The sequence below is a fragment of the Mesoplodon bidens genome, assembly GCF_964165515.1.
Source record: "Mesoplodon bidens genome assembly, chromosome: 2".
In the NCBI taxonomy this organism is placed as follows: domain Eukaryota; kingdom Metazoa; phylum Chordata; class Mammalia; order Artiodactyla; family Ziphiidae; genus Mesoplodon; species Mesoplodon bidens.
Window position 1 is genome coordinate 119,151,819 of NC_138177.1, and position 17,458 is coordinate 119,169,276.

General features: G+C 33.6%; 1 protein-coding gene across 2 annotated transcripts in view; it reads left to right on the top strand.

Moving 5' to 3' along the window:
- The window catches only part of PIGK (phosphatidylinositol glycan anchor biosynthesis class K), a 140,275-nt gene that overhangs the window by 99,622 nt on the left and 23,195 nt on the right, over positions 1-17,458 (top strand). For both annotated transcript variants that reach the window (XM_081220120.1, XM_081220121.1), the window contains exon 10: positions 2,571-2,655. In XM_081220120.1, coding sequence (XP_081076246.1) covers positions 2,571-2,655 — 85 coding nt within the window. The remainder of the gene's footprint in view (positions 1-2,570; positions 2,656-17,458) is intronic.

Genomic DNA, 17,458 nt, shown 5'->3' on the forward strand with positions numbered 1-17,458 from the left:
TGTCAGTTGCTTCATTTGCAAATATTTTGTCTCATTCTGAGGGTTCTCTTTTCGTCTTGTTTATGGTTTCCTTTGCTGTGCAAAAACTTTTAAATTTCATTAGGTTCCTGTAATATATTTTTTTTTTTTTTAATGATTTATTTATTTATTTATGGCTGTGTTGGGTCTTCGTTTCTGTGCGAGGGCTTCCTCTAGTTGTGGCACGTGGGGGCCACTCTTCATCGTGGTGCGCAGGCCTCTCACTATCGCGGCCTCTCTTATTGCGGAGCACAGGCTCCAGACGCGCAGGCTCAGTAGTTGTGGCTCACGGGGCTAATTGCTCCGCGGCATGTGGGCTCTTCCCAGACCAGGGCTCGAACCCGTGTCCCCTGCATTGGCGGGCAGATTCTCAACCACTGCGCCACCAGGGAAGCCCCCTGTAATATATTTTTGATACAAATCTTTTCAAATATATGATTTACAAAAATTTTCTCCCATTTTTTGTTTTTTTTCACTTTCTTGGTAGTGTCCTTTGAAGCACAGAAATTTTAAATTTTGATAATATTCAATATATCTATTTTCCTATTGTTGCTTTGTATATGTTTTATATACCTAAAAATGTAGAGAGACTTTTTAAATGTACATTGTGAAATACTTAAAAATAATGTGGGTTTTTTGGTCAATGAATATTTATTTTATTTTTAATTGTGGTTATATATACTGTATTAGTTTGCCAGGGCTGCCGTAACAAAGTAGCACAGACTGAGTGGCTTAAGCAACAGAAATTTATTTCCTCACAATTATGGAATCTAGAAGTCCAAGATCAAGGTGCTGGCAGGATTGTTTTCTCATAAGGCCTCTCTTGTTGACTTATAGATGGTCAAATCTTCTCCTGGTGTCTTCACATGGCTTTACTTTGTCTTTCTCTGCGTCCTAGTTTCTTGTAAGGACACTGTCATATTGGGTTAGGACCTACCCTAATGGCCTCATTTAACCTTAATCATCTTTTTAAACATCCTGTCTCCAATTACAGTCACATTCTGAGGTACTCAACATTAGGGCTTCAACGTATGAATTTTAAGGGGACACAGTTCAGCCCACAGCATATACAAAACATAAAATTGACCATTTAAACCATTTTAAAGTATACAGTTCAGTGGCATTAAATATGTTAACATTATCCTGTAACCATCACCACCAAGTATCTCCAGAATTTTTATCACCTTTTAATACTGAAATTCTACCCATTAAACAGTAATTCCCCTTTCTCCCCTCCTTTGCCCCTGGAAACTGCTGTTCTACTTTCTTTCTCTATAAAGCAGTGTTTTAAGACAGTTTTTTTCATCATTAGTGAAAGTCTTCAAAGTTCCCCCAAATTAATTATTTTTTTGCTAATCTGTAAAGTATGCACAAACTTTTACCTAGCTAAGAGGTTTCTTAAGCTCTTAGGTACAAAATTTTGTCCTTACTTGTATATCTGCCTTTTTACTGGGAGAGATTCCATATTTCTCATCATCAGATTTCTTAACTACAGCCCTGGAGACTTATACTAGTCTTGTTTTATTATTTTTCAAGATAATTCAATGTTTCAATTTTTAAATTTGATTTTAAATTGATAAGGTGATGTGTAGTTTACAAGAATAAAAGGTAAGTGAAAGTTTAAATGTGTTTTGGTCTTACTGTTTTGTAATCTAATGGATCTAATGTTTATTTGCTATTTTGAAAAGGGTCAATACTTTTTTCAGAATATTTTTTCTAATTCTCTTCATTTGGGGAGATTTTATTTTTTATTCCTACTCTGCACTTTACTGTTTTATACCCTGTTGGGTATGTGTTGTATCAACTCTGCATCTCATTGTAAATATAGATATTAAGGAAAATATTTTCCATGTAGAATAACCTCTCAGAGAATTATTGTTGTCTTTGCTTTATTCATACATCCATTCAGCAAACATTTATTGAGTATAATATGGTAAACATTGGATATACAAAGAAGAATAAGACATAATTTTTGTCTTCAAGTAGGTAAAAATGTACCTAGATGCATCTAAATAAATTATTATATTTGAAAGAAGAGTAAAGAAAGAAGGAGTTGTGGTTGGTCCAAACAGGAAACACAGTGGAGAAACTCAGAATCATGGGGATGCCAAGCCCACGGGCAGGTGACCACTAGTTGGAATGGCTATAACTATTGACTTGGACGTAGAGAAGGAGTTGCTGGAGATGAGGCTTGAATGGTTGGAGCCAGGTTTTGAAGACCTTTATTTAAATACTATGATAAAAAGCATATGCAGTGAACATTGAGTTCTTAAACATTTTTAAGTCTCAGAGTGAAAAACAGGATCTGAGACTATTAGGTGATGTTATCTACTCTTATTAAATAGTAATTAAATGCAATCAATGTATTCATGGTTATGTCATTTAAAAATTGTCATTAGGTGTTTTTTCATAGATTATTGACAAATACTGCTTATTTCAGAATCTCATATTGATATATATTTTTAATATATTTCATATTTGGCATATTTAAACATTTGGCATATTTAAAAATAATATTTACCTTGGCTTTGTGTTTCTTAATATTTTTCCAGGTATAAGAAAGACCTGATGGATGAGGAACTAATGGAACCTCTGAAATACGCTGAACAACTTCCTGTAGCTCAGATAATACACCAGGTTTGCTTTCCATTTTGTTCTTTTGAAAAGTAATTGCTTTTGTTAGGTTTTTCAGAATCAGTGTACTATAGCTGAAAGGCATTCCAGGCCGTCTAGCCCTATTTAGACTCCACCTATTACAGTTGGAAATCTCATTCAAAGCACAATATTAAAAGGCTACTTGCTGTGTAACAGTAGAATTCTTGCTTATATAAAATACAGGGTAGAATCAGAATTATCTTTTGCGCATTACTTAACAGCAAGTGTTAATTTCAGAGAACGCTCCTTTGCACCATTGTATATGGTACTTGTTAGTGACAAAGAAAAAGTTGAAAAAATATCATTTGGTATAATTTTTTTGAGTAGCTAAAATGAAAAAGGAGTCTCTCCCTACTTCCTCTGCCCCACCCCATTATCAACTCTTGTAAAGTATAATTCTAAATGTCATGTGGGTAATTTTTTCATTTCCAATTTTAATGACTCTATCATCCCTTTTACATAACTGTAATCTTAAAGAAGGCAGTGTGGTAAGTTTTTAAACTTAGATTTGGTACTGTAATTTTGACAGCATATAAAGTCTGCCCTGCTGGACTAGAATCGAAGAAATTTAAATGTGGTCTGTTGATGAGAGTTATGGCCTTTAGACTTACCATATTTTTCGGAGGCTATAGATTATGGGAAATATTAAAAGCCCTTAAATGTCAGAATTTGTCAGAATTTTCATGAACGTTAATTATTATTATGAGTTTTTCCTTATGTCTTTGCCAATCAAAATAATTTTTTATTTAGCAGATATGGATTGATTAGAAGAAGTTCCAGGTTGAGTTTATTAAAAGAAACAGGCTTTTACTTCAAAATGTTGGCTATATAGATCTTTTCATTGACATTAAAATTGAATATTAAAATTCTATGAGAAATTACCAAAAATGGTCAGAAATGTGCCCCTTTTGGTAGCCTATCTGTGGTTGGTAATCAGGTCCAGTTATATGTCAGGAATTCCCTGGTGTTGTCAGAGCTTAAATGACCTAACAGCCTGCAAATGTCACATTTAAAATTCTGTCTTCATGCCTGACTCTCAGCATGAATGAATTAAACAGCAGAGCAGGCAGCAAGTCAGTATGTTCTTAATAGTCAGAGTGAGTAGTGAAACAGTTTGTGGTTTGTTCAGAATAGGTAAATAGAATCTGCCCAGAACAGTTCACCTAGAATAAAATCTGAAATAGGAAACAAGAGTTAACCTTTAAGATGGTTGACCAGATGAAATGTCAGTCATATTTTTACAGCTTGACTGAACCAATAAACTATGGTTTATGTAAGAGCTGCATTTTGCAATTATATACTGTATAAATTCAAAGATGAAAATCTTTGACCCTGGTGAAAATTTTTATGATGATATTCTTGGCATTATAAGAAGCTATATTAATTTTAACACTGAATTATTAAACATTATAATGAAATTTTTGTAGTAACTGAATTTATAAAATTTTAATTTTAAGATACATTATAGGAATTTCTTTTCTTTTTCTTTTTATTGAATAAAATTAATTTTGTTCTCAGGAGGTAATCAGGAAAGATCATTGTTAAATCAGACTCTTATAATCTGTTCTTCTTGTTATATCCCTTTATTGACAGTACTACAACTTTGGAACTGTTACCATTGTCTGTCCAAGTGATGTTTAAGAAACATGAGTTATGTTGCTAGAAGTTTACTTATAAGTGGATTATTTGAAAGTGGTTTTTCCCCTAAGAGAATAGTAATAATACAGGTAATAATTAGGTTCAGCCAATCCCACAAAACTTTTAAATATGTAATATATTTAAATGATAGCATTATTGTAGTATATATCTAAGCTCCACCTATAATAATAGTATGTTTTTATACTATAAGTAACTATTTTTTCTTCTAATCTTGAATCATACTTTACCTATACCTGTTTTGGAGCATGTGTCATTTTTATTTGAAATAATGTTATTTATTCACATGTCTTATAGATATCTTATATTTGATTGTCTTTCTGGATGTCCTTGATTTCTTGATATTCTTTTCAGCATCTAGCCTTGTGCCATGTATGTATATATCTGAATGGATGGATATATATATATATATATTTAATGGTATAGTGAGAGCCAGATTATCTCTTTTCCCTACTACCCAGCCATCAGAAGCTGGGGCCTCTCACTGGTGGCACAGTTTAGGAGCTGAAGGAGAGAAGGAACAGGGACAGGGGCTGTAACATGAGGAGCAACTTGAGAAATAGCAGAGAGAGAGGAATGTATCTCAGTCATTTGAGTAATTAATTTCTTGTGTATGTTACTTAAACTACATTTTACAATGAGGAGGTAGGCAAGATTTCAGCATTACCATTTCATATTGCCAAATTATTTACCTTTTTTGGGGGGGTCCTAGCAACATGATTGCACATCTAGGAAACCCAAGACACTCAAGTTACAAACAGTAGAATTAATAGGAGAATCTGGTGAGATAGCCAGATATAAGATGAATAAAACTGGTAGCTTCTCTATATATGCAATAACTACACAGGATGGAAATGGGAAAAATGTTCTTTTTTTAAATTTATTTATTTATTTATTTATTTATTTATTTATGGCTGTGTTGGGTCTTCGTTGCTGTGCATGGGCTTTCTCTAGCTGTGGTGAGCAGGGGCTATTCTTCATTGCGGTGTGCTGGCTTCTCATTGCGGTGGCTTCTCTTGTTGAGGAGCACAGGCTCTAGGCGCGTGGGCTTCAGTAGTTGTGGCATGCAGACTTAGTAGTTGTGGCTTGCGGGCTGTAGAGCACAGGCTCAGTAGTTGTTGCGCAGGGGCTTAGGTGCTCTGCGGCATGTGGGATCTTCCCGGACCAGGGCTTGAACCCGTGTCCTCTGCATTGGCAGGCAGATTCTTAACCACTGGGCCACCAGGGGAGTCCCAAGATGGGAAAATTTTTCTTTCACAATGAAAGGAACTAAAAAATACTTAGGAGTAAATTTATCAAGTAAACCATAGGCCCTGTAGTGTAAGAATTGTGGAAACAATACTGTGTTTCATAAGCAGAAAGTTATACCAAATATTTGATGGGGCAGGGAACTTAATATCATAAAAGTATAATTTCTCCCAAATTAGCAGTTCTAATTAGAATAGAAGCAAGGTTTTTTTTTAATGTTAGAAAAAAAAATGACCACATAGTTCATGTGGAAGAACAAATATCCAGTAATAGCCAAAGAAGGTATATAAAAAGAGAGAAAACACAGCCACTAGAATTATATAGTTATGTATGGACAAAGGAATAGACAAATGGATTAATGGAACACAATGAAAGGGTGGATTTCAAACTTTATTTATTATAATTGACAATAAGAAATACATTTTACATGCATAATGACCCTTGATATATGTGTTTGTATGTGTATGTTAAAAATCAGTAATAAAAGTATTATGAAACATTTGCCCTTATTACATATGATGCACACTATTTTCTTTTTCTATTTTTAAATGGCAAATAAAACATACTAAATTGATTTCAAAAGCAACAAATAGTCCTGATCCGTGGCTTGAAAAACACTAGAACAGAGAATCCAGAGAAAAAAATTTATTACGTTTGATCATTAGATATATGATTAAGATGATATGTATTTCAGTAGGAAAACAGTTAAACTTCTATTTCATACTATGTAATACAAAGTCAATTTTGTGTGAAGACATAAAGTAAAATAAATAAATAAAATATTTAGAAGAAAGTTTAGGCAACTTCATTTTTAATCTAGAAGTAGGGAAGAACTTCTTAAAGAACACACAAATGCAGAAGATATGTTCAGCACCATAAAAATTCAATATTTTATATAACACAAGATACCACAACGTTAAAAGACTAATGTTAGAATCAAGACAAAATCTTTACAAAGAAACAATAGTAAATTGGTTAATATATAAAATATACGCAGAATTCTTAGAAGTTTATAAAAAACAACTCAGAAAAAAAAGATGAAAAACAGTTCAGAAAAAGAAAAACAAAGAGATGAAAAGCAGTTCAGAAAAAAGCAAACTTAAATGGCCAATGAATGAAAAGAAAGCCTAAAACTCAGTAAGGAAGTGCACATTACCAATTCAGTAAAATTATTATATGCCCTTCAAATTGGCAGAAATTAAAATCACACTTTGGAAAACAGTTTGGCAGTTCCTCAAAAGGTTAAACATAGATTTACCATGTGACCCATTGATTCCAACCTAAGTATATAAAAACATGCATCCACATAGAAACTTGTACATGAATGATCATCACAACATTATTCATAATAGCCAATAATTGGGAACAACACGAGTGTCCATCAATTAATGGATGAATAAAATATAGTACATCCATACAGTGGACCATTATTCAGTGATAAAAGGAAATGAAGTACCGATACATACTACAACATGGGTGAACCTTGAAAACAAACAGTGTGTCAAGTTAAAGTCTATCATAAAAGACCACACATTGTATGGTTCAATTCGTGTGAAATGTCCAGAATAGGCAAATCTACAGAGACAGAAAGTAGATTAGTGGTTGTCTAAGACTAGGATGAGGTGGGAGAATGAGGAATGACTTCTAAATGGGTATAGGGTTTCTTTTTTTTGAGTGATAAAAATGTTCTAAACTTGGTGGTGATCATTGTGTAGCTCTGTGAATATACTAAAACCATTGAACTGTACACTTTAAAAGGATGAATTTTATAGTATATGAATTATATTTCAATCAAGATATTTTAAAAATTAAAATCACCCATTTCTGGCAGAGATGCTAGGAGAAAGATACTTGTATACCTTGTTGGTAGATATCTGAATTATTCCTACCTTTTTAAAAGGCCATCTTGCAACATCTACTCACATTTAATATATATAGCCTTCAACCCAGTGGTTCCACTTGTGAGAATATAGCCCATAGTGTTAATATATAAATAAAAGTACTAACATATAAGAATCTCAGTGCAATGATAATTTATAGCAGCGTTACTTGTAGCCACAACAAATTGGAAACGATGTGAATGCCCCTCAGCACAGTTGATATATATATAGTGCGTACGATTTTCAGAAGCCACAAATCAGTAGAGCAAATACATGTTTTTCCATATTTTCTTATAATTGCACTTTTTTTTTTATCAACTAACCTCTTATCCCTCCTCCTCTTTCTGCCTAATGGTAGAAAATGTCATCACTTACACCTAGTATTTTCTCCCTCTTCCACTCCTTCCTGGGATGATGGAATCACAGCTTAGATAGTAGGGGGTAGTTGACATGGCTTCATGGCACTGAGAGATTCATGGTGTTCCTCCACTGAGATATATTGTTATATTGTATAGTTTTGGATTGGCATCTACCTCTTCTGATAATTGCTGAGTTGGTCATGTGCACAGCACATCTGTTAATATTTTACACACCATCTCTTCACATGGTTGCATAGCTCTAGTAATGTTAGAGGAAGAGAACAGAGTACTTAATGAGAAAGGCCAGCTTCTCATTTGCTGTCATTCCTTCTCTATCCATTTCCTCTATTCTCTATCCTCTTCTGTCTTCTGACTTTCTCACTTTTCTTCTTGTCCCTTTCCCCCATTTTCCTCTATTTCGTTCTCATAAGCTAAAGTTATATGAATTCTTCCCACATGTTGATGAATGTTGTTAGTATTTTCATTGGAAAGTGAATTAAGTACAGTGTCTGATACGTAGTACACATTGGATAAATATGGAGACGTTTGTTGACTTTAGGGATCTGGCATGCTGACTAAGAAGAAAAGAGAGTTAAGAGTTCTCTAAAGGTCACAAAGAGCTTGTGGCAGACCTGTTTATGATACTCAGGTTCCTTTCATAGCCAACAGTGGTGGCGTCTATTAAACATCTTGGAGGAGGTGTGCAGATCGTAGGGTTCATTGTACTAACAATTCAGGCAACCTAGTGGTCTTGCAGCAACACAGCAAAAGCATAAACTGCATGGAAAGGCGTAACTTGCAGCTACTGATGAAGTGAGCATCACTTCACATGAAAATACAACTATTCCTTTTAAGGATTCATCAAGTTAGGACGTAGAATGTTACGAAGAAATAGAAAAATACATGCAAAAGAAAGTGATTCGGTTAACCTTACATGCTTATATTGATAATTTTTCTTTAAAGGTGGTTATTTTTTCTCTTAATCTGTTTACTGGGAAGGCAGGTACAGAACTATCTTACTGAGACAGGTACAGAAAGAAGTGTATTATTTTCCCATATAAGTAATTTTACGCTTACTTCAGACATGTTAATTTTTAAATTAAGCCACTTTAAAAAAATAGCTTAAATTTACTCTTAAGATTTGAAATATGTGACTATACTGTGGTCTTTTGTGGTAAGTTGTATTTTTTCTTCTTTGTGAAAAGAATTGCATGCAGATGGGTCAGAAAACTTTTCCCTTTCTTTTTTTTAATTAGTAGGCTCATTTTACTTTAATTTGTAAACATAAAAAGTTGATAAGCACCATGTAGAGTTTATTGAATTATAAAATGGTGACAACTAGGGATTAAAAAAAATAACCAGACGCAAGTCTTTTAAAAAAAGAAATTAGTATGTAGTTAAGAGTAGTATATTAGTCTCAAATACAGATGTTACTTAAACTTCCTTTTTAAAAACTAAAATATTTTAGAAATGCACTGAAAAATGAAAAGGTCAGTAATGAATGTATAATTTGTCATTAACAGTTTTTCTTTAGTGTCATCTAGTTAGGCATGTGTTTTATTTTTTAAAATTTTGTGTCAAGAATCAATTTTAGTTAGCTCTGGCAGATATTAAAATGTTTAGGCTTGTACTGTTTAGATATACAAAGTGTCACTGATACAAAAATATAGGTAAGTCTTATGTGCAGAATAGATAGTACAAATCACCTAGCTAGCCTAGAAACCCCAGTATGTATATGGATTATATAAATGATAAAGATCACATCACAGATCAGTGAGAAATTAAAGGATTATTCAATAAATAATGCTGGGACAATTAATTAAGTATTTGCAGGGGGCAGGGAAGACTTGATTCTTGCTTTATAACATGTGGAAAAAGGAAATTCTAATTGGATTATAGATCAATGCAAAAAATAGAAAATATCAAAACTATATATTGGTAAATATTTGTTGGAAAGGAATTTCTAAGCATGAAAATAATGGCAAAAACTTCAAGGAAAATTGATATATTTTACTTTGTAAAAATGTAAAACTTATGTACATCAAAACAAAAAGGCAAATATCAAAGTAGAAAACTATTTTCCTCACAGAATTAACATCTTTACATATAAAGAGCTTTTACAAAGAGATAAGGAAAAAACTTAACTCTCCAATGGAAAAGGAGCAAAGAACGTATACAGACATGCCTCAAAAGTTGAAATAAAGATGGTTAATAAACTGATGAAAACATGTTAATATTTATTAATGATTTAAGAATTATTCATTTCAACCGTAAAGTACCATTTTAAAAAATCTCTTAGATTAGCAAAGATATGAGAAGTAGTAATACTGAGTAACAACAAAGCACATACACTGCTGGAGAGGAGTGTAAATTAGTACAAAGTGAGGACAGTGTGGTAATTTGTACCAAAATTTGTAAATACGTTTATGAACTATTTAGACATGACTGATTGAATACACATTTATTCTCCTTCCTGAAAAGCCCTACTAAAGTGACAGTAAAGACATAAAAATATATAAATCCCATAAGACAAAGAAAATGGAAGAGGAGAGAATAACAGATGAGAGGCACCAAAAATTGGAAGAAGAAAAGTAGTTGAACAAATGGTAACCAACTTGGCAGGGTGGACAAGCTGCACCCTAACTTCCATCATGGGGGAGATCTGTAAGAACAAGCCATTTGTACTGCAGAACCTTGGGAAAGCAGGCACCAGGCACCTCAAAGGTTGCATGCAAAGAGAACTCCCAGTGTCCTTCTTCTGTTTAGTTCTCAAAACACTGGCATCCAGGCTTATATTCTATCAGGCAGAAGATTGGAGAATTCCTCCCTGAGGATACTAGTCCAATAGAAAAATATTGTGCATTTTGATATTTGCAGGACCCCAGTTTAATGGCCAAGTCCCAGTCTGTTCACCCCACTGGTAAGCCCAGTGGTTGGTAAGTGCTGTTAATACATAAAGATCTTATGATCAGTGTTTTATTTTCTCACTCTTAACTATGAAGATACAACCAAGGATCCTTAAACTTTTGGGGAGTGTCTTCATTATGAAAGACAAAGCTCAAAATAAGCAAATGGAAAAAGTGAGGTTCCCCTCTGCCTTTTCCCCTAAACTAACACATTTAGTTAGACTGACCAAGATTATAGAAGAAAAAAATTACCAAAATCAAGAATGAAGAGGGGGCATCATTAGAACCCTTTCAGAAATCAAAAGGATTATGAGTAAAGGTTATGAAGACCTTTATCCAACAAATTAGACAACTTAGATGAAATGGACAAATTCCTAGAAAAATTCAAATGTTAAAACTGATTCAAAAAGAAATAGAAAAGCTAAATAGACTTTTATCAAGTTAAGCAATTAAATTTGTAAATTAAAATTTTACCACAAAGAAAAGTCTGGCCTCTCATGGCATCACTGGAGAATTCTATCAAACATTTAAGTAAAAAATGTTACAGAGTCTCAGAAAATTGAGGAGGAGAAAACACTTCCCAACTTATTTTATGAGATTAGTATACCCTGATACCAAAGACATCACGAGAGAAGGAAACCACAGATCAACATCCCTTGTGAACATAGGCACAAAACCATAACAGTGTTGGCAACAGGAACAAGAGACAGCTTGTATATGATCAAATATCTAGTCTGTGGCAAAGCCAAGATTTGAACCTGAGCATTTTAGCACTGGAGGCTTTGCTTTTATATACTTGACTACACTGTGCGATGAAAGCAACAAAGATATGGTGTGAACTCTAAGTACGAACTGAATTTAAACCTCCAATGTGTCTGTCTGTTCTTGGTCCTGATGATTATTGTTCTCATTTGTGAAATTAAACTTATCTTACTATCTCAGCCTGTTCCTATATTAAATAAGCATAAATATGCATGATTTAAACATCTTGATTAGAGATTTTTTAGTAGATGCTCTCCTGGGATTTAAGATATGTGAGAGATTCATTCTGGGTATCAACATCATGAAACAATTTTACCTTCTTAATTAATTCAAGACCCTTTACTAAGGCAAAGGCTAGGTGTAAACAAAGGCACAAACCGGTGTATGCTTTAAAAAACTTTAACATACTCAAGTGAATATTTTTTCTTGACAGAGATATATTATCCACTTTTTCCCCACTGTGTTCTTATCCATATTCCACGCTTTTCCTGGATCCCCCAGTTTCAGTTATAAGGCTTCTTACAAATCCTTTAATATTTTAATAAGATTAGTAGATTGTAAAATCTATATTTTTTAATGCGTCTCTGCAGGGTACATGGTGATGATATAGTGTAACCTATTCTCTTTCATTCACACAAGCTGCCCAAAAGATTACTATAGAGCTATGTATCCATTAAAGATTCAGTTTACTGGAAAGAAGTACTGGAGTGTGTCCCATCAGGCCTTGGCTTATAACATGGAAGGTTATCTTGCAAAATTTTTCTTCATCTATGCTTTGTTGTTCCTTTTTAATCCTAGAGGTATGTTTTTTTTTCCTAGTATAACCAGTCCATATAGTTCCTGGTATGTCCATTGTTTTGCTTTGGGGTACTCTTGGCATTTGAATGGGACCATTCTTTCATCGTACAAGACTGGTCTGTGCATCACAGGATTTTTGCCATCCCTGGTCCTTCCAAACACTGGTTGCCATTAGTACTCCTCACTCATTCATTGTGATACCATACCAAACAATGCACTCACCTTTTCTGAATTCCTCCCCTCCCATGGAGGGCAGTACTACCTCAGGTTGAGTACCACTGCAGGTAATTACTTGCAGTGTTTGCCTATAGAACCTTTTATCTGTATGGTCCAGTCTCTTAATCTTATAATGTCATATTTAAAAATATGTATAATTGAGAACCTCTTCTCACTTTTCTACATTCTGAGATGTTGTCTTGGATGCTGCAATTCTAGCTTCTGTCATTGTGACATGGATTTGGACAATTTTTCAGTTCTTTTGTCCTCGTTTGTGATAGTTCATCTTATTTTACTCTAGTTATTTTGGCATTTTTATGTTTTTCTATTCTAGTAATGCCTACCTCATTATAGCTAAACTTTGCTAAAGGTTGACTGAAATGTCTATCAAGTAGAAAATTTCTGACACTTTCTTTTTAAAAATGTGCCTATTGAGTTATCAATTCCTGGAAACTCATCAAAAGGCTAAATCCATAGTACTCTCCCTGCCTAGGGACTGACGAAGATTGCTTTAAATTCTTATAGAGCTTTCTGTAATTGTAGACTTTAAAACTGAAGTCTAGTGAAAAATAACATACTGCTTATTTATTTTCATTCAAATTATAAGGCAAGTAGTGAAAATTAAACTATTTGAAGGTCATGTGCTACTTTACTCTCAACTGGGATATAATTTTAGATTCATATAAATTAATCTCAGCTTGCATATTATAACTTATGACAGTCACTTCCAAAAATGTCACTTTTCAAGGAATAAATGAAACTGTAAAGCTATTTGAAAATAGTGATCAATATTTGATCAATACTGATATTTCATCAGTTTTATGTAAGTTGAAAAATTCTGTCCATCTATAAATTTGTCATCATAGTTTCCGATATATTAAATTTCTATATTAGAAATGAAAAGTTTGAGCCTCATTAGTCATTAAGTATTCCAGAATAAAAACAAACAGATACGAGTTTTCACCAAGTTTGTAAAGATTTTAAAAATGAGAATAGTTGATGTCGGTGAAGAGGCAGTGAGATGAGCATGCTCATAAATTGCTGATGGGAATGTAAGTTAATACAGCCTTTTGGAAAAGTAGTTTGTTAGTGTGTTTGTGTTTATAACTAATAATAGTAATTCTACCTCTAGGATTTTATTCAGAAGAAGGAATTAGAATAGGACAGAAAGATTTATGTTTAAATCTGTTATGTTCTATTAGCATTTCTTAGGACACAGCATAATGTAATAGGGTGGACTAGGATTGAATCCAGGCTTCACCATTTAATAACTGTCTGGTCTTGGGCAAGTCTCTTAATCTTTCTTTTGCAAATTATACATTGGAAATATGATGATAATGATAATGATGATGATGACAATGACAACAGTAGCAACAGTGAAGACATTGACAGATTCATCTGGGTTAAATACTGCTGAATAAATCTAATTAGGTCCCTTACCAATTTTCCATAGCAGATGTTCCAAATATTTGCTATAGTCTTTATGCCTCTGCCTCACTTCCATCCCCTTTCATGTTCAGCTTATGACTTAGCCTCCTAAATCTTGAGGAAATTACGTGAAAACACCTTCAGTATACCTTCTCCATATCTTCAAACTTATTTGTATCGGCATGAGTCTTTATCTTTTTTGTTCATCTCAAAGGAAGAAGTGTGTGAATTGTATCGGAGATAACCTTACTTACCCTATTAGGAACGTCGTTCCATCAGTTATGCTTTTCTCTCTTATCTTCACGCTCTCCACTGCTGACTTAGATGTTTTTAGTCCTTATAAAAGTCTTCCTCAATCCTGCTATAACTGAGCTCAACAATAGAGAAACAAACAACCCATTTTAAAAATGAGCGAAGGACTTGAATAGCCATCAGTCAATAGGGAAATGCAAATCAGAACCACAATGAGATAACTTCTTCATACCCATTAGGATGACTATTATCAAAAAACCAGAAAATGACAAGTGCTGGAGAGGATGTGGAGAAATTGGAACCCTTGTGAACTGCTAGTGGAAATGTAAAATGGTACAGCCACCATGGAAAACAGTGTGGTGGTTCCTCAAAAAATTAAAACAGTTACCAATTCCATTTCTGAGTACACAGCCCAAATAATTAAAAGCAGGGATTTGAACAGATATTTGTAACCCATTGTCTATAGCAGCATTGTTCATAATAGCCAAAAGGTAGAAACAACCCAAATGTCCATTGACAAATAAGTGGATAAATAAAATGTGGCATATACGTACAATGAGATATTATTTAGCCTTAAAAAGGAGGGAAATTCTGAAACATGCTGAACCTTGAAGATTTTATACTAAGTGAAATAAACTAGACACAAAGTACAAATGTTGTATGATTCCACTTATATGAGGTACCAGGAATAGTCAAATTCACAGATACAGGAAGTAGAACAGTGATTTCCAGGAGTTGAAGGAGGAGGGACCTGGGGAGTTATTGTTTAATGGGTATAGTTTTAGTTTGGGAAAACGAAAATGTTCTGGAGATAGATGGTGGTGATGGTTGCACAACAATGTGAGTTTACTTAAAGCCACTGAACTGTACACCTAAAAATGGTTAAAATGGTAAATTTTATGTATATTTACCACAATAAAAAAGTGAACTAACTCTCTTCATTTCTTCACTACCATTTTTTTTCTCAATCTACTTTATTCTAGTTTGTACTGCAGCAAATGCTCTGTATCTGTTCTTGCAAAATGTACTAAAATGTCCTAATTTTCACATCATCTTAATTTTTTACTTATTTGTGATATTTAGCTCTCTGAAACCTTTTTACTTTGCTCTTAGACCATCACTGTATGCTAGTTTTCCTTCGATCTCTCTGATCACTTCCTTCGAAAATCTTTTGCTTTTATCTTCCTAGACCTATCTCTAGGATTTTGTGTCTTTTACAAATTCTTACTGGACAGGCACTCCCTACTGTTCAATCTACCCTGATGGTTTCCAAATATTACTTACATGTAAGTAACCCCCAAATATCTTCATCTCCTTTGAGTTACAGAACAATATTTTATTGCCTATAAGACGGCTCAACCTGGATCTCCAACACATTGTCTAAAACAGAATTCACCCTTTTCCTAAATGGTTCTTCTATTATGTTTTATATCTTAATGCCACTGTATCTTCAGTAATATTAGCTCAGAATCTTGGGCTTTTTTTTTCTCTCTCCTCCCTCCATCTCTCCCTTCTTCTCTCCCTCCTTCTCTCCTTCCCTCTCTTCTTCCCTTCTCCTTCCTCTCACAATATTCATATATAATTTTTTATAATATATATATTATAATATAATAGTTTTTAGTTTCTGTTTAATCTGTCCCTTAAAGGTATCTCAAATCCGTCTACTCCTTTCCATATTTGGGGGGCACCTGCAAACAAGTATAAAACATCATATTTCACAGTTAATCATAATAATCATCATCAGAAAATAATTATTACCATTGAAAAAGTTATCGTTCCCATTTTATGCATAGATAAACTGGGGTTCAAAAAGGTTTAAGTAACTTGCCTAAGACCTTCCATCTTGTAAGTGACAAAGCCAGAATTTGGATATAGGTCTGTTTGACTTCAAAGCCCTTCCTCTTAACAATGTATAGTTCCTCTTACCAACATTGTAAAGTTCTTACAAAGGAACTTTGTTTGCAGGAAATTTGATGAATGAGGTGTCAACAGATGTAATGCATGCTATGTTTAATTGAAACCATATTTTGGAAGAACTGAATGTCAACAGAGTTCGTTCAGTATTCAGCACCTGAGTATCCATTTATTTAGAAACTGGCCTAAAGAGAGTCACCCTCTTTACAGTTCTATTCCTGATTTCCTTCCCATCCCAGTTGTTCTTGGCTCCCAAGTGAGGGCTTGAGACAAGGTAGAGATCTGAGGGGATGTGGGTTAAAAGCAGTAGGAGAATGTGCTTAATATTAACTTTACTCATTTAAAATTGTACCTGTAGTTGACTCACTTGAATCAAGAGAAAAGTTTCTTCTATGTGGTCACCTAATCTGAGGATCTATATTTAGTTCAGAGAGTTCAGCAACATTAAGGATTTTTATAGACTTTTGTGAACTATCCTGATATTGTAACAACCATTTATAACATGATTTTCAAAAACATCTTCCATAAAACTGATGATAAAATATAATCAGTTATAATATAATTCATATCCTGTTTGGCTGTATAATTCTTTATCTCTTCACCACTGAAGGCAGCTTGATAGATGATAGTGGTTTGTCCAAAGTTGTAAGAAAATGAGTGTCAAAGAGCCTGAATGATCTCTAATTTGTATGAGTGGACCTTGAATACTTGAGAATTAGCTACACACAGCTAAAATAAACAATCAGCAATTAAATCAACTAGACAAATACACATTTCTTTCACAAGTCAAAGTAATTTAGAGTTCATCACATTTAGAAAGCGAACATCCCTAATGAATATTAGTCATTTGACCCTTTGTATTGCTTCGAATATTAAGATCTTGGTAGTAATTAACCTTACTCCCTTTGCATTACAGCTTTATCATCTTAGTTACTAAGACAGAAGGCTTTCAGAAGAGTTTTTGGTTCTTTATAGAAAATATAATTCTTTTCTTTTTCTTTTAAAATATTTTGTATAAATAGTAAAGACTTGTTGCATATATTTTATAATGAATTTTTATTTTATTAACAGACCATGATATAATAGCAGTTCTAAATTGGGTTTTTATGTTTTAAAATTCATTTGTAATTTTGTAAATGTGCCAGATATAAAGAATGTCTTCATTTTCTGTATTCCATTATATCAAAGTGAATCACATAGCTTCTGGTGTATTCTTAGGTTTTTCTAAGTTTGTGTAGACCATAGTATTAGGGACTATTATTGTGCTTTGTTGGTAGATTGTTGGTGTTTTGAATAAATGTTGGCTTTCTGGGTGTTGAGGCAAAAAGTACTGGAAGTGAGGAGATGGGCCGTTTTCCACCTTCAG